Source organism: Trachemys scripta, chromosome 8, assembly GCF_013100865.1.
Source record: "Trachemys scripta elegans isolate TJP31775 chromosome 8, CAS_Tse_1.0, whole genome shotgun sequence".
Lineage (NCBI taxonomy): Eukaryota > Metazoa > Chordata > Testudines > Emydidae > Trachemys > Trachemys scripta.
In genome coordinates, this window is record NC_048305.1 from 69,664,529 (window position 1) to 69,691,117 (window position 26,589).

General features: G+C 43.1%; 1 protein-coding gene across 2 annotated transcripts in view; it reads left to right on the forward strand.

Annotated features, from left to right (window-relative positions):
• The window catches only part of COL11A1 (collagen type XI alpha 1 chain), a 240,885-nt gene that overhangs the window by 30,043 nt on the left and 184,253 nt on the right, over positions 1–26,589 (forward strand). For both annotated transcript variants that reach the window (XM_034778961.1, XM_034778960.1), the window contains exons 3-4: positions 1,801–2,014; positions 7,171–7,333. In XM_034778961.1, coding sequence (XP_034634852.1) covers positions 1,801–2,014; positions 7,171–7,333 — 377 coding nt within the window. The remainder of the gene's footprint in view (positions 1–1,800; positions 2,015–7,170; positions 7,334–26,589) is intronic.

Genomic DNA, 26,589 nt, shown 5'->3' on the forward strand with positions numbered 1-26,589 from the left:
GGGGGGGGGGGGGGGGGGGGGGGGAAAAGAAACCCCCCCCCCCCCCCCCCCCCCCCCCCCGGTCAGATTGACAGTGACCGTGGGGGTTTTGCTTCTTTTTCAGCAGCATGGAGTGCAGGTCACTTGCTGGGATTATCTGGATATATCTCATCTAATAATTTCTCTGCCATTTCAGGGGCCTGTGGCGTTAGTGTACTTCAGTCTCTCACAGGCTCTGCCTGTGACACAATAGTTTAGTCTCCTGTGGACAGTAGTACTTTGATCTAGTTTGGGTTGTTGAATTTAGTGTGCAGGTGCTGGCTGGTGTTGGTGGCCTATGATATACAGGAGGTCAGACTAGAGGATCTGCTGGTACCTCCTGGCCTTAAACTTTATGACTAACATTTTGCAAATAAAGCATAGAAATTTCACAAGAACTGCTGATCTCATGACATTTCTGTCATCTGTGTCAAGGCTCCATATCCTGATTGCCTCAATGTGAGTAAGCCTATATGGTCAAACACTGACTCCCTTGCACGAGTGAAAAGCAGTAGAACTATGCTCCATGGAGGCTTTGTACAACAATATCAAGGCGTGGTTGGGGGCAGTCTTGGGGATGTGCCGGGGTATGCTGACTAGGTTGATAAACTTTGGTGAACCACAGGTTAAAAAGCTCTGTAATGAGTTGCAGCAGCTATGAAAGGCCACAATAGCATCTGAAGAATGGCTACATCATTGTTCTCTGAGCCTGGTTCTGGATTAGGGAGAATTCCACTAATCAACCTCCATAGAGATTTTTTGCACAAAGCTCATTTGCTTTCCGTTTGGATGGTGGAAAAAATGGGGCAGGGTGTTTTTCAGTAAAAAAGGAGCCTCAGAATGATCACAACACTCAGGGCACTTTTTTCATCACATGCATCCGTCTTTTTCATTCCCTCATTTAAAAGTTGTATCCATCCACTCTTTATTCTTGAGGCTGTAGAAGTTAAAACAATGATTGACTTATGGCGTGTACTTCAAAGAGAAATTGTCAGGCAGCAAATGAAAATAAAAACTTTTTTCTTTGCGCAAATCTCCTATTACATACAAATAGGCATGTGTTTTGTTTTTAAATAAGTTATTTCTGAGATAATTTAATAAGTAACATCTGCACCACAGTTAAATAAAAATGTTAGTACTAAATTTATCTCAGGGCAGAGACCCAGCATATGGCTTTATAGACCACATAAGCCTCAGTTAACCCTTGTGTTAATAACATAAGTGATGTATGGAATCATGTGTGGTCCCTCTGCATATAACCCTTATTTAAGATACATATTGGAAACAATGGAATATACATAAACGAAATGGTTTAAACTATTAGAGTGGCCACTGGGAAATGCAAGGTATCTGATAACATATTTCCAAGAATATCAATTGTCTTTTTGTCTGTTGAAATTACAATGTGTAGTTATAAACTAGAATAATTTCTGCTCCCTTTTTCAAGAAGATGAAGAATAGAAAAGTAATTAATACAGAACTGCCACCTCTCTTGTATATATTGTGTTACATCTACATAAATGCACAATGGATTTTATAGTTCAAGCTTTTAAGATGTCTTCAGATAAAACTTTTGGGAAGTAAAGTGAGAATGGGAAGACAAGAAAGTATAAAGACAAAGGTTTGAAGAGAGAAATTTTCTTGTAATCAGAATTTTTATCACATTTATTTTGGAGGAAAAACAGAAAAATAGAACCTCTCAATTAATAATAAAGCATACATGTTTACAAAAAGGTTATATCTTTTTCAGATGTGTGACTACATTTGTCATTTTCTTCTCAGGTGGAAACTTTCCTCAAGACTTTTCAATATTAATTACAGTAAAACCTAAAAAGGGGATCCAGTCCTTCCTTTTATCTGTCTACAATGAACAGGGTATTCAGCAAATAGGTGTGGAAGTTGGTAGATCCCCTGTCTTCCTGTTTGAAGATCAGTATGGAAAACCTGCCCCAGAAGATTATCCTCTTTTTAGAACAGTCAACATTGCTGATGGAAAGTAAGTGTAAAATAAATCAAGTTTAATATAAAAATTAACAACACAGGAACTACTGTGTGGACTAATGTTCCTTCACATAGTATAGTTGTAAAATTAAATGAATCAGTTATAGAATTGTCAGCTGGCTGAACTACAGTGCCACAGAATCTAAGGTCCCTTTGCAGGAGAACTTAGGCCTGGTCTACACTGGGGCAAGGGGGGGATCAATCTAAGTTACGCAACTTCAGCTACGTGAATAATGTAGCTGAAGTCAACGTACTTAGATCTACTTACTCCCGGGCTGATACTCTCCCGTCGACTCCACCTGCACCTCTTGCCCTGGTGGAATACTGGAGTCGATGGGAGAGCGCTTGGTCAATTTATTGTGTCTAGAGTAGACGTGATAAATTGACCCCCGCTGGATCGATTGCTGCCCGTTGATCCAGCGGGTAATGTAGACAAGCCATTAGTTCCAGCTTCCTGCAGAATACAAGAATACAAACAAGTGCAGCTTTGTGCTCCTATTTGCCCTTTCCCATAATTCAAGAGCAAGGGAGCACTCATAGAAATAAAAACTTAAATGAACAATATGAAGCTATGAAGTCATCTTGTTCTTGGCCCATGAAGTCACCCTCAGCTCAACAAGCATCCAGGGACAATGCCAGTGCAAAGTTACCTTCACTTGCCTCCCCGCTACATAAATATGTACCCAGAACCCAGTCTTACCCTGTTCTGCCAGGAGGAGGTTCCCTGAGTCAGAGTGAAGGCATGTTAGCAGGGCAATGTGGCATTGCTTACATGGCTGCTGAGCTGCTGTACCAGTTATTGGATAAAGACAATTCAGGCTCTGGGAATGTCAGTTTGGCACCTTTCATGACCATTATTGTTATTTTTAAAGGCCCCCGACACTAACGCTAATTATATTAAAGGAACATTCATCCTTTTAAAAGTATTTTTATTTATTATGCTACAGTGCAGGAATGGTAGCTGCATTTTTCAGAGATATACAGATTGAAGTTTTTGTTAAACACTGGAAAGGAAAGAATGTTGCAGGCTGGAGGACAAATAAATTCCCATAGAATGTCAAGACTAAGGGTTATAAAGTTACCGAAGAATAACATGAAAGACCAAAGGAAAAGTTAAATTGTGTACTAGCTTCCGTGTTACTGCACAATACAGCTTCATAAGGCTCAAAATACTGATATGTGTTCCCCTCAGCAGCAGGAAAACTGAAGCAGCAGGCCATTTTCATTTTGTTTCTCTATATAACAAACAAGGGGTAAAATCCTGTCCCCACTAATGTTTTTCTGTTGACTTCAGTAGAGCTAGAATTTCTCCCCACGTGTTGAGGTTCTGATAAAAATGAAGAAATCAAATGAGCTTCACCCAGAGTTGGTTTAAAGGGCTGGCATTCATGCTCCCAACAGAGAGTGGATACTGCTTTTGAATTTACCAAAAGATAGATGCTGAGTGATGTGAAGCAATCTTTCGCTTGCAATGATGAGCGAGTGACCTTTTCCTTGCTTTTGGCCCCTGCAGGCCTTGGGGTGGTTGGCCAATATTATGCTTCAGACTCAACTGTCCCACGTAAAACATAGTGCAACAATGAGCTATGCTTTGTCTTAAAATTTAAATGTAATTAAAAAAAACTCTAAATAATCAAGTGAGCCTGAGGACAGCTAAACCATTTGCTTTTAAAACTATAATGTTTAACTGAGTTCAGGAGTGAACACAGAATTCCAGTTCTGGCTCTATGGTACTGGTAACCAGTAAGATTCCATTGCTTCAAGATGTTCCCTTTGATATATAAAAGCCCTTTAAAAATGACCCATGCCATCTCTCTGATTTGGACACCCTTCATGGCTGCAAATGCCAGCCAAGATTATTTAATTCTGGTACTCATCTTGCATCTCGCTAACAGCACATATTTTCTCTGACTCTCCTTGCCTTTTCATATCAGAGATGCTGTGCTTTGCTCACTCCATGTCATATGTAAAGATTCTCTGGTACTCAGGTGTTTAGCTTGTCATTGCAAACAGTCTCACTAAACTAATGCATATCTTTTGTCGTGATAACAAAGTGCCGTGCAGTATATACTAGAGTTGGTCAAATACTGCAAAATTATTCATGAATGAATGTCTTTCAAATAGAAGTAATTCACTTTGGCAGTATTCACAACCCATTTTTATTCACTTCATGAATATTTGTGCAAACAAAATGACTTTTGAAAGAATGTTGACAAAAATTGTAAATATGTCCATATAAGTATTTTCACAAATATTAATGATGGAATGTTTGTGCCTCCATCTTGAAAGTTCTTTCTACATTTGGGAGTCATCCAAACAGGGAGGCCAGACATGTGACTTAGGTGACCAATCATAGAGTACAAAGAGCGAATTGTGACTAGCAAAGCATTAACAATAGTGTGTCATTCATAAGCAACCCATTGGCTCGTGCAAATATATTTCAAATCTTTCCTCAAATAATTTTGAATAACAAACAAATTCACAAAAAAGTCTGTTCTCAGATCATTCATGAACAGAAAGGGAGTTAATTAATCTAATGAAGTATTGTAAACAGTTTATTTAGCTCTAACCTGAACACACTGAAGTTCTTATACAGGCAAGAATTTAGAGAAAGGCAACTTGGACTTGATCCAAAACCGATTAAAGTCAATGGGAGTCTTTCCAGTGACATCAGTGGGCTTTGTGTCAGATTCCTTGTGCCTAAAGCAGCACTTCAGGAGACAATATTGTATGGGCTTGATACAGTACAAATCTGTAAGTATCACATAGAAGAAATTATCTCCCTCTCTCAAACTATCTCCTTGCAGCAATTTTACATATATAGAACTTTTTGGGGGGAAATTCCCAAAATTACTTAATTATATAATTTCAGGATGATGAATTATGCTGTCTTGCATGGATTATGGATTGACTTAAACAAATAAAATACTAAATGCAATTTTATTAATTTCAAAAGGTTGATTGGCTTTTGCTTTTCTAGTAAGTACATCAGATATTCAATCATTTGAACTACCTAACCCATTTATTATAGATGTCTGTTTTATGCATTACTGTTGCAGTAAGGTTCTGATCCATCAACACACATACTAATGTAAATCCATGGGAATCTTTTCCTTGACTTCAGTGAGAGCTGGATCAGGCCACAAGTGCTTGAAGTTAAGTACATACTTAGGCGTTTCGCTGGACTGGGACTTAAATGCTGCTCCATTCAGTTCTGTGCAAGCATATGCACAGATGGCATTCATCCAAGAGTTCTGAAAGAACTCAAATGTGAAATTGCGGAACTACTAACTATGGTTTGTAACCTGTCCTTTAAATCGTCTTCTGTACCCAATGACTGGAAGATAGCTAGTGTAACGCCAATATCTAAAAAGGGCTCTAGAGGTGATCCCAGCAATTACAGACTGGTAAGTCTAACGTCAGTATTGGGCAAATTAGTTGAAACAATCGTAAAGAATAAAATTGTCAGACACATAGAAGAACATAAATTGTTGGGCAAAAGTAAACATGGTTTCTGTAAAGGGAAATCATGTCTTACTAATCTATTAGAGTTCTTTGAAGGGGTCAACAAACATGTGAACAAGGGGGGTCCAGTGGACATAGTGTACTTAGATTTCCAGAAAGCCTTTGACAAGGTCCCTCACCAAAGGCTCTTATGTAAATTAAGTTGTCATGGGATAAGAGGGAAGATCCTTTCATGGATTGAGAACCGGTTAAAAGACAGGGAACAAAGGGTAGGAATAAATGGTAAATGTTCAGATTGGAGAGCGTTAACTAGTGGTGTTCCCCAAGGGTCAGTTCTAGGACCAATCCTATTCAACTTATTCATAAATGACCTGGAGAAAGGGGTAAAAAGTGAGGTGGCAAAGTTTGCAGATGATACTACACTGCTCACGATAGTTAAGACCAAAGCAGACTGTGAAGAACTTCAAAAAAGATCTCACAAACCTAAGTGATTGGCCAACAAAATGGCAAATGAAATTTAATGTGGATAAATGTAAAGTAATGCACATTGGGAAAAATAACCCCAACTATACATACAATATGATGGGGGCTAATTTAGCTACAACTAATCAGGAAAAAGAACTTGGAGTCATCATGGATAGTTCTCTGAAGACATCCACGCAGTGTGCAGCGGCAGTCAAAAAAGCAAACAGGATGTTAGGAATCATTAAAAAGGGGATAGAGAATATAAGAGAGAATATCTTATTGCCCTTATATAAATCCATGATACGCCCACATCTTGAATACTGGATACATATGTGGTCTCTTCATCTCAAAAAAGATATACTGGCATTAGAAAAGGTTCAGAGAAGAGCAACTAAAATGATTAGGGTTTTGGAACGGGTCCCATATGATGAGAGATTAAAGAGGCTAGGACTTTTCAGCTTGGAAAAGAGGAGACTAATGGGGAGTATGATAGAGGTATATAAAATCATGAGTGATGTGGAGAAAGTGAATAAAGAAAAGTTATTTACTTGTTCCCATAATTTAAGAACTAGGAGCCACCAAATGAAATTAATGGCAGCTGGATTAAAACAAATAAAAGGAAGTTCTTCACACATCGCACAGTCAACTTGTGGAACTCCTTGCCTGAGGAGATTGTGAAGGCTAGGACTATAACAGGGTTTAAGAGAGAACTGGATAAATTAATGGAGGTTAAGTCCATTAATGGCTATTAGCTAGGATGGGTAAGGAATGGGGTCTCTAGCCTCTGTTTGTCAGAGGTGATGGATGGCAGAAGAGAGATCACTTGAGCATTATCTGTTAGGTTCACTCCCTCTGGGCCACCTGGCATTGGCCACTGTCAGTAGACGGGATACTGGGCTGGATGGACCTTTGGTCTGACCCAGTACGTCCATTCTTATGTTCTTATATTTTACTTAGTTTTTAGTCCTGTTCTATTTTTATTTTATATGCTAGTTATTTACAGCCCTTTCTAAAATAAACCACTAAAGAAAGTGTTAGATCTTAAAATGAGAAGATAAAATATGAAAAGAAAATGAATGCTGATGTAGATTTTTATGAACTGTAGTAGGTGTAATTTTTGATTGGCTTACAACTTGTAATATTTTTTTCTTACTTTGGAACTCTGAATTTATAAGCCTATTTTTAAAAACAGTTTACAGAAGAGCTGTGTTCTTTTGCTAGGTGGCATCGAGTAGCTATCAGTGTGGAGAAGAAAAGTGTTACCATGATTGTTGACTGTAAAAAGAAAACCACAAAAGCACTTGACAGGAATGACAGAGCAATTGTTGACACCAACGGCATCACCGTCTTTGGAACCAGGATTCTAGATGAAGAAGTTTTTGAGGTAAAAGTCCAGCATTAAATAATTGCTGTTAAATGATTTGGTGGTGAGCAGAGTTCCTGATGAAAGTTAAAATAGAAGCTTTTAGGAACTTCATAAGGCAAATTTGGTACAATGCAGGATACTGAATCATTCCAACTCTCTCATTCTCTCTCCAAATTGATGTTCTGGGCTAAGCATAGGCAGCAAGGTGAATTCCAGCCACTTTGGAGGGGTGGGGCAGAATGTGTAGGAGGTGCGGTGTGAGGAGCACATGTCTTGAAGGTACTCTGTATATCTCGGGTGATTATATTGTTCATTCTAGTCATTCATTTTCCAAGTAACTAGATTATGCTTTAGCAAAAAGGGAGTATACCTGTTTCTATTGTTGACAGGTCAGGAAGTGGAAAAGGTGAAATGAATATGTTTAAGGAAATGTGTGACTCCTAATAATGAGGTCTCTCTAGGCAGGATCACTACATAAAAGAGATTAGCAAGTTGATGTCATAAACCTCTTTTGTTTTGTTTTTTAAATTCTGTTCTCTGCCAATTGAAACTGATTAAAGCTGGACAATGAGAATAGAATACAGGAGCAGATAAATAGTTAACTCCTTTCACATACAGAGTTGCTCACCATAGGACAGATAAAGCCAGGATTAGGCCCATAGGCTTTTAGGCAACATGTATGCCTGAGACTCTACAGTTGGGAGAGGCAATGTGGCATGAAGGTATTGTGCTATGACTCTGCTTCCCTCAAAACCCAGGGAGTTCACACTGCACTGTCTTCTGAAGAGGAGTATTCTGGGACAGGGCTAATGGGTCTGAAGGTTGAGCCATGTCTTCTAGCATCTGCAAATGGATCTACCTGTAGTCACCATGTTACCTCCTCTCCTCAGATTATTTATATGCCTGGCAAGAATAATCTGCATTGGTGGCTATATCAGGCTTGTGAAAGCTCTTTTGAGTCCTGCTGTGGGCACTCCTTTGCACTATGACAGGTTTCAGAGTAACAGCCGTGTTAGTCTGTATCCGAAGAAGTGGGCTGTAGTCCACAAAAGCTTATGCTCTAATAAATTTGTTAGTCTCTAAGGTGCCACAAGTACTCCTGTTCTTCCCTTTGCACTATTATTTTACTCATTTTGGGGTCAAAATCCGAGGTCCACAATTTGTCTCCATGTTATTAAGTTGCCATGATCATGTTTAGTAGTATATACGCAAATAAAAGGAATTCAGCATGAGAAAATGGGACACATTGTAAAAGAAAGCAGATGACTTGATTATAGCTTATTTTCTTGATGTTTTACAAGTGAGTGTAGATTTTAGTTTAAATAATACACTAGTCATAAGCTCATTCTTACATATTTTGTGAAAAAAATGCCTTTTAATTCCCAGTACCATTGACACTCTGCTTGTGTGTGGTCTGCAAAACCTCCCAGTATTTCTCTCTTTGTCTTACCTGTTATTGACTAAGGAGAGTCTTTGATGTTTCAGAAGAGTGTTGCCAAGTATCATGTTTATCTGTTTTTAAAATAAATAGAGTGGCTGCTAACACGGAAATGTCTGGTTAAGTCATCTGTGCTTGCTTACTGAAGCAAGCCAGGGGCCTAACATCTCTGGAGCTGTTTGATTATAATGCTACCACCTCTTATCTATGTATTTTTAAAATTTTTATATTTTAAACTTCCAGAAGTTTTTTGTGTCAAAGGAATGTTAAGACATTCCCTTGCAAACACTCAAAAAATCATAGTCTCACTGAAAATTTCCCTTGGCACTCTCAATCACAAAGGTTGTTGGCTTTTCAATCATATCACCACTTAGCTATTTTATCTCAAAAATAAATAATCCCTGTTGTGTCAATTTCTCCTGATATGCAAACACCTCCATTCCATTCTCTCCCCTTTGTTGCTCTATGCTGAACTCCCTCCATCCCTTCAAGTAAGATATTTTCAAAAAAGGAAGAGAAACGGAATACAATCTGTGTGTGAATCTCTCAAGCTGTCACCTCTTGGTTAGCAACTCTAACACGGGGCTGTGCAGTGACAAAGGTATTGCACAGCGCAATAAAGTTAATGTTGTAAATGTTAATTTACATGGAATTAAGGACTAGATATGGAGACCAAAAATAAAAACAAACATTCTGTTTTCATATACATTCATGCAACTGCCTGAATTCAATGCAGATATGTAATGTATCAGAATTTGGGCCAACCACTTAAACCATTTTTTTCTGTATTTTTTATTCCATGGAGTGTGCATGTTCAAAAATATGATAAACATGGGGCTAGCGATGGTTATCTAGACTTTTCAACATTTCTTACCCTGAATTTGCAAAGCAGTCTTTCAGTTCCACTTCCTAATCAGCTAAGAAGGAAGTTGGTTATGACTCATTAAAGAAATAGTGTAGCTGTCTGTAAAACCCTTTTTTGGAATGTAAATATTCAGCACTGAGAACAGCAACATTTTTACAGTTCGTAGCATAGTTGCAGAAATGCACGTTCTTTTAGTGATTCAGTTTCCCAAGGGTACCTGACATGACATTGTAGCCCATTTCTCTTGGCTTCAACCAAGAGAATCAGTTACAGTACATTTTTGTAAAATAGTGCCTCACAATATTTGGCTAAGAATAAAGGTTCTCACTTTGTTTCCACCCTTAAAACCCCTTCTTTTGGGGGTGTCTTTTTGCTTCCTCTTTTATCATCCATCCTCCTTCCCCTATTTCTATAAGCAACAGCTTGCTCAAAGGCAACTGCAAAAGCCATTGTAAGGATTTGGTCTACAGAGGGCTCTACGACTTGAAGACTCATCTCCTACGGCATTCCAGGGTCCTGAGAGCAAGAATGGCGTCATGCCTGAGCATTGAAGGGCAAGCCATTTTGGAAAAAAATAAAGATCTACTTATTTCCAGAGATAAATTTGAATGGAACCTTCTTCAAGGCGCTAAAATACCTTGATACAGTTCATTTCATTTTCTGAGCTTTGCACTTCAGATGCTGGCTGAGAATGAACCTGGACATGCCAGAAAATGTAAGAAATACTGTTCTCCTAGTATTTCTGTTAAGACTGGAAAAAGACTCTTGAGACTATCCCATTAATACTTGCTACAGGAGAGAACTCTGCTGCCATCAGCTCTGCTCTGGGCCAGCTGTACAGTGGATTTTTATTCTAAAAAAACCAGTCAAAGATGGGGGACTCGTGCTAGATCCTGCATGCTCACCCCCACACCAAACAGATGTTGCCCTATGCACTGACACAAGAAAAAAAAAAACAGGCTTATTTAGCTATAGAATGTGAAGAGTTAGATGGTATTTAGTGTAGGTGTTCAGGATTCTGTAGTACAAAGGAAGTAGCTCCTCCTTTTTAAACTGCTTTGTAATATGACAACAAGGATGACTTTATTAGTTTGTATATATATATACACACACACAATCTAATAGGCTTTCCTTTGCATATGAGAGGAAATACTTCACAGTATACAGTCATCCTTTGGAGTTCACTACCACAAGAAGTCATAGAAGTCAACAGTGTAGCTTCATTTAAGGGCGGGGGGTAATTTTATGACATTTTTACTTATGCAAGCTAAAGACCTGATCCTATAAGCATTGACAGAGGGTTTGCTGCTCCTTGCTAGCATGCCTCCTTGTGGTTCTTCTGGAGATTAGCTCACCCCTGCTCTGACACGCCATCCTTTGGTTTCTCTCCCCTAGTCTTGCACATGCTCTCTCTCCCTGTAGAGAAGGTTACTCCTTTCTCATCATTTAAAGTACTCTCTTTTTGTGGCAAGGCCCTTCTGACAGGTTACTATAATCCTCCCCTTCCAGGGTATCAAAATCCCATTGGACAGCTATCTCAGGCAGTCTTCTGCTCCACTGCCCAGTCTTTGCACTTCCCCAGTGGCTGGTAGGGGAACCTAGCCCACTCACTACTCGGGGTTCCAGTCCAAGAACCCTAAAACCAGCAGACAAGATCTGCACTGTTCCAAACCTTGTGCTGTTTCCCAGCTGCTTCCTACTTTGTCTCTGTCAGACTTCTCCAACAAGGGCATCTATTTTTTCTCCAGTTTCCTCTTTTCCCGCTCTAAATCCATAGCATGACTACAGCCCTCCACACCACAATCCCTTTCTTACAATCTACTTCCTAGTTTTATACCAGCTTAGTCTGCTCCTTGGCCAGCTGGGCTTCATCATCAATTAAAAGCTGACTAATCTCCAGGTGCAGCTTGTCAGAGCGTTAATTGCCCCTTTCTCTCTGCTCAGGCCTTGTGTGGGGTAGGTACCCCATCACAGGCACCCAGCATCTTGCCGTAACAGGCCTTTAGATAAAGATAATCAAATTCAGCCTTCAGTGATCTGAATACTGCAGAGGTCAAGAAGGGTTGTCCCCTTTTACCCCTAACCCTATACAAACAACATTGCTCAAGTGCCCAATTGCACTATTAGAGTAATTTACTTCCTGTTAGGCATCAAGCAGCAGGATTTAGGATTTGATGGATCAATGATTTGACTCATTAGAGCACATCCTGTATACTGATGTCCTCTGAAAGGGCATTTCTAAACCCCTATGGCTTAGGCTTGTATACACACTTACAAACCGTTGCCAGAACTAGATATTGTAACATGACATAATGGTGGCACTTCAGTTTGGCTTTGGTGTGTCTCTGGGGATTCCTCTTTCAGTCAGGTTGCTATGTGGTGAATTCATTTAGAACTCCAAGAAATGACTATAGCTATTTTGTGAAATATTTTAGAAAACACACTTGTATCACTGTAAATAAATACTCAGGATAATAAAGTGGTTGATTTTTTTTTCTAGCTATGTTATTTTATAACATATGGCTCAAAGAAATGTAAAGCAGTCATTTGATAGCATTTGGGAATCAGCTCTCCTGCTGTTTGATTTCTTGGCCATTTACCATAGGTCTTACCCCCCTTTCTGCTCCCACTGCTCTCCTTTGTCTTCTGTGCTGTTCTTGCTCTTCCCTTCTGATCTTGGCTCCCTGTCTGTTTCCATCACAACATGCTGTTTGTTATGGTATGTTTGGAAATTTTAAACTCACAATCCATTTGAAATGTGTAGTTTGCAATTTCCTTTTGCTAGAGATGACAGGTTTTTGATTCTGTTCTGGTTAGACACATACACCTGAAAGTATCTCTTTCCAAATTATAGGCACAATACTGCAACTCTTAGTTATGTGACTAATCCTTATGTACACATGTATTTTACTTTTTTATTCTATGCCATTCTGGTCATCGGCTCTCTAGAGTAAAGATTGCTTTTGCGAGTGAGGGTTCCAAGATTGGGCACTATCCTTTTGTAATTTAATTGTATTCCTAGCATACATGACCACTTGATGAAAATGTTATGGTTTATGCTATGCAGGGTGTGACTCCAGATGATCATAATGGTTTCATCTGGCCTTAAAATCTATGAATATACTAAACATAGTATTCTTGGATGACTTAACAGACCAGTGCAAATATTGTATAGATGGAGTTTTTATGAATTCATTGAAAACTGTGTCTTTGTTTTTACTTTAAGAGGGAGAGGTAAACAGAAATTTCAGGGCTGTACTGAGAAAATAACACTGGTTTTAAAAAAATGTTCAATACATCGTAGGAAATTTGAAACATATTGTCTAAGCCTTTGCCTCCACTTTCGTTTCATTCTGAGGGTCTTTGCAATTTAGAAGTTCATCTGCCCCTGCTGCTTGTTCTTCACTTGAAGTCCTAAACCAATATTTTATGACCTCGCCGTTGATTACTATTGAGATTACTGTGATGTCACAAACAGAGGATAATGACTTGAAGTGGGGATTAAAGCAGCAGGAGTAGACAGATGCTTAAGAAACAAAGACCTTGTTGTCATGAAAATATCTTATTAAATAAAAGAAGCAAAGAAGAATACTTTCTAAATAGAACATTTTTCTAAGGTGCCTACTGTGACCCTCTTACTCAACTGGGTAGACCCATAGACTTCAATAGGCCTATTTTGTAAGTGCTCATTCATAGAAGGATTGCACAGTGTAGCCCAAAAGTTTCTGATATGCCATTTAAAACTAATCTTTTGTGGGTTTTCAAATACACAACATGATAAGCATTGCTCTGTAAACCAAAACTCCAGAAATAGTTACTACAAAAAAGGCAATTCCTACATGCAGAATCAGAGTATTGTAGAAGAAATGAAACAATTAACTGGTTTATGGCTTTGATATAAAAATACTGAAATATGTCTGAAGTATGTCTGTAGTTTAAATATTTCGTAAATAGCAGGGATCTTTTAATATTTTGCCAGCTTTAAGGATTTGTCACTCTTCATTTAGTGTAGTTGGTGTGAATGAGAGGTATTTTATAATAAGTCATTAACTAACACAGTCTTTATGCAGAGATTTCCCTATAGCGATTCCCCCCCCCCCCAAAATGCATAGATTTCACATTGATAGCACATGTATTGAATCCTTTTGTTATAGGAAAGAACTATGGGCCTAATACTGCAGCATATCAAACTCTGGTTTAAAGCCAATGGGAATTTTGCTTGCAGAGGTTCTGCAGGGGTGGGCCCTATGGATGTAATCCTTGATAATAAAGGGTAGTGAGTTTTATACTGGATTTTAACCTGATTTCAATTAAAACAAAAGTGAGCCTAATCCTGAAGGCATCTGAAGAAAAACGAAGTGTCTGTGAATTTATCCCAATGGGAGGACTAGATTGTGATTTATACTGAGTCCATGCAGGGGAATCAGAATCCCTCATATACCCTGTGCAGGGTACCCAGATGTTGGGTCCAGCTGCATAGGAGCAAATGAGGCTACCTGCCTGCTTATCTATTCAGAGCAGGTAGGTATGAAATGCAGAAGGCCTTGGCTCTGTCCCCCCACTGGCTGGCCAGAATAGCTGAGCCAGTGCAGTGGAGATGAGTTATTAATATAATGCTGGTACAAACCAACAGTAAATTACTACTATCAGAAGAAAACAGAGTGTGTTTCTGAGTCACAGCCTCCTTGACTCCTGGGTTACTGCAGCTTATGTACCATCACTTGCTCAGGACTGTGCCAAAAATCAGTGTAGCCCTTAGAAGCTTAAGTTTATTTTAACTAGGAGAATGAGAAGATACCAATTCTGACTGAACCCCCATTCTGATTCCTACAGATGGGTTTCCTAGAACAACATTTAGTCTGTGTATGTTTTCTCAGTTACACTTTCTACAAAGTCACCCTTATCAAATAGCATTCTGTCAAAAGGATCAGCTTTCAGATGTTTACATTTACAGCTGAATAACTCATGTTTGAAAACAAATGGGACATAAAGCAAAATATGTGTAATAGATTCTGGGCACAAGTGCCTAGAAACAACCTTCATGCTACAGACACCCGGAACTGCTGCCAGCTTTCAGTTTATGAAAGAAAAAGTAAAATAAATAAATAAATAAATAAATAAATTCTTCCATTTCAAAGGCATCTAATAAAAAGAAGCATTCTTTTCAAAAGCTTACAATGTGGCTTTTTGTTGTTGTTCTTCCTTTTTTTACTGGAGGGATATTAGGGTTTTTTTGTTTGTTTTGTTACATTTCCAAATTCAGACAACCGTGGACAAAGAAAAAATGTTTTGCTTTGACTATACCTTCACCCCTCTGTTTAGAAAAAAAGAAAGCCAGACTTCTGGTAATTGCTTAGAGTTCAAGTTTATTTTTGAGGAATCTGGAATTAGTTTGCATTTACTCAGGAAGCCAAGAACTGTGCATACAGTGTATCATTCAGTGTATTGTAGTGTTTATAATTCAGTGTATTGTTAACAGTTTGACATCAATAGTGTTGCATGTTACATCAACTCAGTAAGTTTTACAGATCTGATTTATTATCCTCTCATTTGATTTTGTGCGTAATAGGTAATTTCAGATTTTCTAAGAAGTGCAGTGAATAAAGTTCCAAAGATAAATAGCAATAGAAAATGTTTTCAGGTGTTTGTCATATAATTGGAAGGAAGCACTGCCCACATCTCAGCTCTACCATTTAGTAGAGAGGATCACTGCAAAAGTACCCTGTGGATTTTGTAGAGAAAGACCCTCCCCTCATGGTTAATATAGCTTGGCTGTAAATATTTCAGTTTTGTGAGGCAGGGAACATGGTAGTACGGTATCTTCAAAGTCAAAGGCACACTATCTTATTAAATGCGAAGTAAGGATATTAACTGCATATTATTAATTTGCATACAGTTATCTTTCTGAAGACTAGATGATCTCTGGACCCATTTGCACATAGGGTAGGAACAGAGAAGCACAAGATCTTTTCCTGCCTGCCCTATGCTCACGTCCCCATGCTTAAGAAAGAACAGGGTGTACTGCCTCCATAGACCGCCAGTGGGACACACTGCCCCAAAGGGAGTGAGGAGGAAGTATGATCATGTCCTTGCCCTCCCACCCCCATATTGACTCACACAGTGGGGCCAGACATCCCATGAGGTATCCTGCACTGTCCCCTGAACATCAGAGAGTTCAGAGAAAAAGTCTGCCAAAGACCTGGGGTGCAGAGGCTGCCTTTCTGTAGAATGTTGGGGAGGGGAGGGGCCTCAGGGAAGGGGAGAGGTACGGGGCTGGGCAGGGTGTTCAGTTTTGTGCAATTAGAAAGTTGACAACCCTAATCCATTTGTCTGTTGAGCAGTAGGTGTATGGGAGACTACTCCTGCTCTGAGTGTTGTTTAGCATCCACTGGGCATATCCACTCCTGCTCTATATCCTGGATGAACGAAGGAGCCTTCTTTTCATCAGCCCTTTGAGATCATTACTGATCATTAGTTTCTCAGGCTGGGGCCTGGAAAGAGGAACTGCCACTAAATTACAAGTATATTATGCAGTGTTGCTTCTTATAATAGAATGTGTTTCAGGGTTGGATCTGATCAGGAGGGAGACCTCCAAAGAAATGAATGGTGCTACAAGATGTGGTTAGTACAGGGGCACATAGCACTATTCTTTTGGCAGTCATTACTGACTTAGTGCATCATGTTGTTTATGGGGAAATGTGTGAGGTGCAGATGTTTGGATGAGAAATAAAATTGGATTCCTGAAAACTCACTGAAAAAAGAACAAAATCTAGTTTGGGCTACAGTAATTCCCCCCAGCAGTTTCAATTACATATGATATCCTTGACTTCCTGTCTTGAGTAGTATTGGTGTCCATCTCTAAGAAATTGCTGCATTCTATCTAGAGGTGGCTACGTTTCCTTGGGGTGTGTGTGAGTAGCCGATTGTGTGTAGGATCTAAGGACAGCTTTGTTCCATGTTGCAAAGATAAAAAAAAATTATTCTGAAATAACAAATCTTTTCTTAAAGCTCAAAATATGCTAGTGTGAATATGGGGTTTCAGCATCAAGAGGACATTGATTTCTATGGAAACTTGGGCCTGTATAGAATTTTGCTTTCACAATTTATTGCTTTCATAATTTATTGCTTTCACAGTGCTTAAAGTTGGCAGGCTTTTAGTAAAACATCTTGCTGTTAATATTATGCAATGGACCTGGCATATGGAATATTATATTAAAGGCCAGCAGAACTCTTCAGTCCCTCAGGCTTTTGCAGGAAGATTAAATGAATTCTGCAGCAGGTTTTTCTAAACTCTATAGTAATAATATCCAGGCTGTCTAGACTGCTGTTATTTGGAGTCTACGGTTTTACTGTCAAACAGCTAATTAGAGGAGATTGGCATGTATCCAGAGCTTTAGGGTTTCTAGTGATTTAGTGAAGATTCTACTGCTAGATGAACAGTTTGGTTTTCATATACCGGTAAAGGTATAACAATTCCAAGGTGCCTTTTCAAAGATACTGGTGTTTCTCTCTAAGGTCCTCTTCATATGGTGACTGGCACTAGTTTTGTTATGCTTCTGGTACCATCTAGTTAGTCACGCTAAGAAATAATTGCTAAGTGTTGGGTTATCTTTAATTAGGATGGGGAGGAGACCCCCAAATGCCACATGGACTAAGCAAATGGCTGGCAACAAGAAGCTTCTCTATTACGTTATCATCTTTACCAGTGACTGACTTTAATAATAAAGTGCACTTATTGATCACATTACAAACAATGTTAGTAAGTGAATATCAATATCCCTATTTCACACACAAGGAAATGGAGATTAGAGAGGTTAAGTGACGTTACACAGGTTACAGAACAATTCATTATCAGAATCAGGATTGGAATCCTGGTCTGTTGACAATTAGTACTATGTCTTATCCCCTAAATCATAATGCTATCCAGGCAAGTTAGTTATTTCACCAAATTGTATCTTAGGTTTCCCATCTGAAAATCTGTGACTATGGGCTTGAGTCAAAGACCACTGAAGTTAACTGAAACACTTCTGTGGGCTTTGGATCAGATTCAGTGCTTTTAATTATAAACCAAATCCCCAAATACAAAGGAATTAAGATGTCCACAGCCATGTAAGCATCACTATTCCCACTATACAGTTGAGGGTCGGTGGAGATGAATGAATCACTTACCTTGACATAGAGATTTAGGCACTGGTTCTGACACTGATTTAGGCCCTAATTCAGCAAATTACTTAAACTGATGCCTAACTTTAAGCACGTCAGTAATCCCATTCAGTTCAAGGGAACTATTCATGTGCTTAAAGTAGGGTACATGCTTAAGTACATTGCTGAACTGGAGTCTTACTATATGACCTAGGCTATGTTATTTAGCCTCCCTAGACCTCAATTTTCTCACCTCTATAATGGAGGTAATGATATTTACCTGCTAAACAATGTTTGAAAACTTATATATAAGTTTATCATCATTGACCCAGAGTAAAGCAGTCTTTATACCATCTTCCTACGCATCTCTAATATCAGATCCTGTAGGAAGAGGGAAAGGAGACCTGGTTCAGCAAAGACACCAAACCTCTGGATTTGGAAAATTCCTTGCACAGCATCTGTACATCCTTTCATGGATAGGATTGCCTGAATTAAAGCAATGAGCGGACGTGAGGAAATTTTGCATAATTGTGACTTTAGTGCCACTCAAACTGTTAAATAGAATGAGAACCTGAATACCATATAGTAATCAGATTGTCTGTCTCAGTAAACTCTGTCTGCAACCTTTCCTCTGGGCTTCCATTAGATTTTTTAGCTCATCTAAACTCCTTTTAAATACAAACAACAACACTATGCAGTCCAGTTTCTGCCTTCCCTGTTGAAGGAAGAGGTTTGTACATTTCCTTCCACTTCTGCAACTCTTTTCTCTTGTGCCCCCTCTCATATTTTTTTGCTATGAGACTCATCTTTTGTCCTGCAAATTTTATTCAGGGATAGCGCAACACAGGGATCATTTAGGTGCCTAAGTACAGATATAGAGTCTGATTTCCAAAAGTGTCAATGACCTACAGCTCACGTTAACTTCAGCTAGAATTTTGGGTAATCAGCACTTCTGAAAATGAGGCCATTAGGAGAAAAACTTTAGGGACCTGGGTTTGAAAGTGTAGGAAAATTGAATACTTATAGATTGTTCACATGGCTGAAATATGTTGTCATAAAGACAAACATTTACAATTAATGAATACATCTGTGAAAATCAAAGTCTCTTTGTAGATAATTCTTAAACAGAAAACGAATGTATATTTGTCAGATAAATAACTATAAAATATTACCCAAGACTGATTACTAAAATATTAAGGCATTTAGATTGTAGATGCCAGATGGAGTACCAGCTGAATGTGCATTTGGAGTCTGAGCTTGGAGGTTGGGATGATATTGTTGACCAATCTGTGGTGCCATCTGTTCAGTAATAACTAGAACAGTGGTGTCAGAACAGTGCTTCCAGCATTCATGATAATATATATACAAAGGGTGTCATCTTGCCTCCAAGGACAATTTCAGTACAATATACAAGTGTTCTAAGAAGCCAAGAAGCCAATCAGAATACAAACAGCATTACCTCCTAGCACAAAAGGAATATGTTTATTGGGGCAAAGGGAGGGGAAAGAGGGAAAGAAAAGGAAAAGGTAATTCTCAGTAAAACAAACAGAAAATCAATCAATGTATTGACACCTCCAACATTCCTGGCTGGCTGGACCACTGGGTCCTGAGACCTCAGAATGGTGGCCATAGCTGCCTGAGTAGAAACGGAATGCTCTCTAACGGTTTTTGAGCTCCCCTTTTATGTGGGATGATGGGCAGTGCTGGCAGATGGGCAGTGCTGGAAAGTGCAATCAGTGGATCAGGAGTATGTTTAAACAATCTAAACCAAATGATAACAACAAAGAGCTTTTTGTTCTGTATAAATGTATAGTCTTACACAATGGTCCCGTGCCAAAATTCTGTGGTGTGTAAATCCAGTGCAGAGCAAAATCCAGCCGACCGACTGTCTTATCCCAATGGCTTTGCTTAAACTTAACTATCTATCTAAATAGACAGTGGCTTCTGAGGTATTCCCCGGTGTACTCATAACAGCTGACACAGTGTGGATGCTGATCTACATGGGCATCTTAAGAACACAAGCAGCTGGGTAGTCCACAGCAGGCTATCTGAACTGGGGATTCTTCCTAATCTTTGCCTTTTTTTCACCCAAGGAACAGAGTGCTGGCTGGAGTCCAGCAGGATAAGGGCCAGGGTCTTCAGAGAACTCAAACTATCTGGGTTCCTCCCCACCAAAACTTACTCCTTTGGTTGCTTGCTCCCTCTAGCTTGCCCCTTCCCTTCACTCACTCAGTATTGATCTGGCTGGGGAAAAGGGGAGGCGCAGCAGGGTATAAGAACAACTGTTTACTCTTTCCAGGAACACTTAGTACTGGAGCTTCAGGCATTAGTCATAAACTTACTATGCACAGCCACTCACAGGAGTAAGTTGCACCTTTTAAGGTCTACCTTAAGAATAATTATGATAAATATTTAGCACATATATAGTACTTTTCATGTGTAGGTCTCAAAGTACTTAACAAAGATCAGAAAGTATTAATAGACCTATTCTACACACAGGGAAAGTGAGGTACAGGGAAATTAAGAGTCTTATCCTACATCATGTTACAGAGTCAATGACAGAGCTGGATGAGAGGTCACATGTCTGTTTGCTAGACTGTTGTATCTATCAATACACTTCTAACAATATTTATAGAATTATTCTGACAACTGACCTGACAGCCTATGAAGCAAGTGCAATACGAGACAGTCACAGTTTCACTGAATAAAACTTTTTGCATTAACAAGTACTGTATGTAGATTTGAGGTGCATATTCAGTTACTGCAAATTAACTAAATATATCAGCTCAGATAATATGATAAACAATTTGGCAAATATTGTATGAATATATTAAATGCTTTGGTAAATATTGTAGAAAAGCAAAGGTTTTTTTAGTTATGAGCAGAGCTGGAAGGATTTTGGGGGATTGCTTTCTGTAACTTTTCCTTTTATATGGAAACAATACTGTATAAAGTTGTTATTTTCTCCAAAATATGTTGTAGTAATTTTGGGCCGCGGTTCGGCCCTCAGCGGGGCTGTGGGGTAGCCCACCACCTCGCTACAGTCAGAAAAGAGCCCCGAACCCTCAATCAGGGCGGGGATGTAATCAGACAGTCAGGCAAATACCCAGGCCTTTAAGCAGGGGCTGGGTCAGAGTTTGTAGCAGCCCAGGCCCTAGGTCAGGGCAGGGCAATAATCAAATAGTCAGGCAGGCACCCAGCCTCTCTAGGCCAGGGGAAAAAGGGGGAGTCTGCCACCCAAGGAGTGGGTGGCAGGGGGGACGCAGGCCCTCCCACTCCATTGCGTCCCAGCCCAGGGCCCTAGCAGCGATGGACGTTTGCTGCTGTCAGTGGGGATCCTGGCCGCAACACACTGACATCGGCTCTGGCAGTGCAGCAGCCAGACTGGGGTCGGCTGCTTCCGGGCTACTTCCACACTCCCCCTCATATGGTACCTGGGCCGTCTTAGTGTCATCGGTGCTCTCCACCAGCATGGGCTCCTCGGGGTAGGTAGCGAAGGGCAGGCTCAGCTCCTCCTCGGGGTAGCTGGCACAGGGCAGGCTCGGCCAGTCCTCCTCGGGGTACCTGGTGAGAGGTAGGCTCAACCGGCCCGGTGAGTCAGCAGGCTGCTCGCGGCCTGTGGCTGTTTCCCAAGCAGGAGCTCGGCCAGGGACGTCTGCTCTCTCCGCCGGCCTGGGCTCCACTGAGCTCTGCAGGCGGGCTTTTATACTTCTGGGTTGGGGCCGTGACCTCGGAGGGGCGGGCGCCGGACTCGGTGGCTCCACCCACGTTGGTAGTAGGGGAGGTTCGGCCCTCAGCGGGGCTGTGGGGTAGCCCACCGCCTTGCTACACCCACCCCCTCTCAAGGCTGGCTCCCGTCCCTCGGGGCCAGACCCGTCCAACTCTCCCAGGCGGGACAAGAAGTCCGTGTTTGCGTGGACCTTACTGGCCCTATGGCGGATGGTATAAGCATAGGGTTGTAACGCCAGGTACCACCGCGTTAACCTCATATTATTGTTCTTCATCCGGGCCAGCCACCGAAGTGTGGCGCGGTCAGTAACTAGAATGAAGGGGGCCCCTAGGATGTAATAACGCAGGGCGTCACAGGCCCAATTTACTGCTAGGCCTCCTTCTCTATTACATCATAGTGTCTCTCTCGCGGGAATAATTTCCAGCTGAGATATATAACTGGGTGCTCCTCCCCATCCACCTCCTGAGACAGGACTGCCCCTAGTCCTACCTCCGAGGCGTCGGTCTGTAGGATGAGCCCTCGGTCAAAGTCGGGACTATACAGGATGGGTTCGTGGCAGAGACAATCTTTGAGAGCCCGGAAGGCGCTGTCGCACTCTGGGGTCCATTCCACTCGTCTGGGACTGGTTTTGACAAGGAGCTCTGTTAAGGGGGCTGCAATGGAGGCAAAATCGGGGATGAACCTCTGGTAATAGCCCGCCGGTCCCAGAAATTGGCGTACGTGGAGCTTCGTAGTGGGTGGTGGGCACGCCGCTAAGGCTTGGACCTTTCCCACAAGGGGTTTCACTTGTCCCCCTCCAATCATGTAGCCCAGGTAGGTGGTCTTCTGCCACCCGATATGACATTTCTTTGGGTTGGCGGTTAACCCTGTGGCTCGTAAGGACCTCAGGACAGCCGCTACCCGCTCTAAGTGGTTCTCCCACTGGTTGCTATAGATGACGACATCGTCCAGGTACGCGGCTGTGTACTCATGGTGAGGAAGAAGGAGGCGGTCCATGAGCCGCTGCAACGTTGCGGGGGCACCATGGAGACCGAAGGGCGTCCGGTTGAATTGGTAGAGGCCCGTGGCAGTGGCGAAAGCAGTTTTCTCCTGGGACATGGGGTCGAGGGGAATCTGCCAGTATCCTTTGCTTAGGTCAAGGGTCGTGAGGAAGCAGGCCTTGCCTAAACGGTCCAGCAGCTCATCTACCCGAGGCATTGGGTAGGCGTCGAACTTCAAGATGGAATTCACACGATGGCAATCGATGCAAAAGCGCTGTGTGCTGTCCGGTTTAGGGACCAGGACTACTGGGCTGCGCCACTCACTTTGGGATGGTTCAATGACCCTGTCAAGGCTGTATCCCCACTTTGAACTTTAGGGTATAAAATGTGGGGGCCTGCATGAAGACTTCTAAGCTTAACTACCAGCTTAGGTCTGGTCTGCTGCCACCATCCCAATGGATTCCCTTCCCTGGGAAGCCTTGAGAAACCTTTCACCAATACCCTGGTGAATCAAGATCCAAACCCCTTGGATCTTAAAACAAGGAGAAATTAACCATTCCCTCTCCTTCCTTTCACCAACTCCTGGTGAATACAGGTCCAACCCCCTTGGATCTTAAAACAAGGAAAAAATCAATCAGGTTCTTAAAAAGAAGGTTTTTAATTAAAGAAAAAGGTAAAAATCATCTCTGTAAAATCAGTATGGAAAATAACTTTACAGGGGAATCAAACTTAAAGAGCTCAGAGGACTCCCCTCTAGTCTTAGGTTCAAAGTACAGCAAACAAAGATAAACACTTTAGTAAAAGTTACATTTACATTTGCGAAAACAAAGTAAAACTAAGACGCCTTGCCTGGCTATTTACTTACAAGTTTGAAATAGGAGAGACTTGTTTAGAAAGATGTGGAGAACCTGGATTGATGTCTGGTCCCTCTCAGTCCCAAGAGCGAACGAACAACCCAAACAAAGAGCACAAACAAAAGCCTTCCCTCCCCCAAGATTTGAAAGTATCTTGTCCCCTTATTGGTCCTTTGGGTCAGATGCCAGCTAGGTTACCTGAGCTTCTTAACCCTTTACAGGGAAAAGGATTTTGGAGTCTCTGGCCAGGAGGGATTTTATAGTACTGTACACAGGACAGCTGTTACCCTTCCCTTTATAGTTATGACAGACCCCCAGCTCTAGCATCGCTCGGACTTCTTCCTCGACGACCCGCCGCATACAATAGGGTAGGGGCCTAGTTGACTCTCGGATCACCACCCCCAGTTCCGTCTGAATAGAATGGTACATGAGGGTCGTGTAACCCGGCTGGGCAGTGAACGTCCCACGGAACGCCTGCAGGAGGTACCCGGTCTGTTTCCGTTGTTCGACTGTTAAGGACTCTCCAAGCTGAGGCGTGGTGACGTCTTCCGTCGGTGTAACCCGGGGCCCTAACTCAGGCTCTGGGGGACAGGGATTGACTAAGAGGCCTTCCCGTTCCCGCCAGGGTTTCAGGAGGTTGATGTGGTACCGCTGGACTTTTTTCCGGCGATCTGGCTGGTTGACCTCGTAGGTGACCGGCCTGATCTTCCAAATCACCTCATATGGCCCCTGCCACCGAGCCAGGAGTTTGGATTCACTGGAGGATAAGAGAAGTAGAACCCAGTCGCCAGGTTGGAACTCGCGGACTTGGGCCTCTCAGTTATATGTTTGGGCCTGAGCTTTCTGCGTGGCCTTCAGATTATCTTGAGCGAGAGTTCCAGCTTGTGCTAGGCGTCCCTGCAGCTGGAGAACATACTGGAGCAGGCCCTGAGTGAGTGACGGGGCTTGTTCCCAGGTCTCTTTCATGAGGTCCAGCAGTCCCCTTGGACGACGGCCATACAACAGCTCGAAGGGAGAAAATTTGGTGGAGGCCTGGGGTACTTTGCGGACAGCCAAGAGTAACGGTGGGATCAACTGGTCCCATTGGCGCAGGTCCTCAGGGGAGAACTTGTGCAACATGTCTTTCAGGGTGCGGTTGAACCGCTCGACCAGGCCGTCGGTTTGCGGGTGGTATACAGAGTTGCGCAGCTGCTTAATCCCAAGGAGTCTGCAGACCTGCCGCAGTAACCGAGCGGTAAAGTTGGTACCCTGGTCGGTGAGGATCTCCCAGGGCAAGCCCACTTGGGCAAAGACCTTGACGAGTTCGTCGGCAATGGTCCTTGCAGCGATGCTCCGGAGCGGGACGGCTTCGGGGAAGCGGGTCGCGTAGTCCACTATGACCAGGATGTAAAAAAACCAGGCCCAGCTCCTCGGGAGGGGTCCCACCAAGTCCATGGCCACCCGCTCGAACGGGGTCTCCATAATGGGCATGGGGACTAGTGGGGCCGGGGCCGTCCGTGGGGGAGCAGCGAGCTGGCACTCCGGACAGGAGCTACAATAATTTCGCACCTCTTGGTGCACCCCAGGCCAGAAAAACGGGGACGTCGTGGGCGAGCTTCATCACCGCTCGTCGGTGACAGCGAGGCACAATCAGTTGTCGCTGGACCTCCCCGGACATCTCGGTCCACCCGATAGAGGCGGTCGCTTCGTAGCTCGAACCAGGGCCATACCTTGGCCCGGGCAGGATTGATCAGAGCATCGTCTATGGCCGCCAACTGCTCATACGCCTGCTCCAGGGTGGGATCCTCCCTCTGGTCTCGGCAGAAGTCTGTACCGATCTGAAGGTCATCGGTCGATGTTAGTGGGGGGTCTTTAGGCACACCCCCCTGGCTCTGATGTCCCGCTTCTTCAGCCTCCACGGCGGGGTCCTCGCGGCAGTCCCCCTCCAAGGCTGGGGTGATATCGGGGCTCTCCTGCGCATGGGAGCCCAGGACGCATGGGAACTCTGGCCAGTCTCACCCTAAGATCACGGGGTAGGCAGTCGCGGAGCCAGGCCAACCACCATGGTCCGCGTGACTCCGTCGACGGTCAGTGGGACTCGGGCACTGGCGTACGGTCGAACATCACCGTGGATGCACTGCAATAGGATGTTCCCCAGCTGGGGGTCTTCAGGGAAGCCCAGGCTTTGGCAGACTAGGGTTTGTCCACAGCCAGAGTCAACCAGGGCCCGCGTCTGGCAGTCTGACAATGATGGGCACGGTGACCTTGGCAGCCTGCGGAGGTCAGGCACAGTTCTCTCTGGCGCAAACGTGCCCAAAGCTGCAGTCCATCTCAGTGCAGTCGCGTTGGAGATGTCTGCGCTTCCCACAGGAGAAACAGGGCCCGATTTCGGGTCGCCCAGGTCGGGCTGAGCCTCCCCCCTGGTTCCTAGGGGGACTTTGCAGGCCCCGCCGGCCCCAGTCTCGGGCACCATGGGGGCAGGCTGAGGGGGACCCTCGGGACGTCTATACCGGGGCTCCTGACTCCGCGAGGGATTCCGTGGTTCAACTCGGGGGCTCGCCCGTCTCTCGGGATTGGGGCGATCGAGCCCTGGAGGGTTGCCCCACATACCCGGCCCGACCGGGGTTTCTGCCCTCTGTGAGGGCAACGGCAGCCGCTACAGTGGGAGGCCGGTGGTGGAGGACCCAAGCCCTCCCCTGGGACAGGAGGATGTGGACGAACTGTTCCAGCAGGATTTGCTCGGTGAGCTCCTCAGGGTTCCGCCTGTCAGGTTGTAGCCATCGCTGACACAGGTCTCTCAGCTCCTGGGCTACCAGCTGGGGTCGGGTGCCCGGGGTGTAGGACAGGGCCTGGAACTGCTGCCAGAAGGTTTCGGGGCTGATGTCTAAGGCGTCTAAAATGGCCACCTTTACCCGGACATAGTCTCGTGCATCCTCCGTGGACAACCCCCGGTAGACCGTTTGCGTCGTCCCCGTCAGGTATGGTGCCAGGAGGGTGGCCCACTGGTCTGGCGCCCACCTGGCAACATGTGCGACTCTTTTGAAGGTCACTAGGAAGGACTCAGGGTCATCCTGTGGTCCCATCTTAGTCAGTCTTACAGGCAGGGTGAAATGGGGAGCCCCGTCCGGGTCTCCTGGTTGGGGCCCCGCAGGCCGGGGCAGAGCGGTTGCCAGCTGCTGTAAACACTGTTGCTGGAACTCCCAGTTTTTCACCGTCAGGTCCTGTATCAGCTGCTGCTGCTGGGCTCCCAGCTGCTGGATGAGCTGCTGATGCTGTTGGAGCTGGG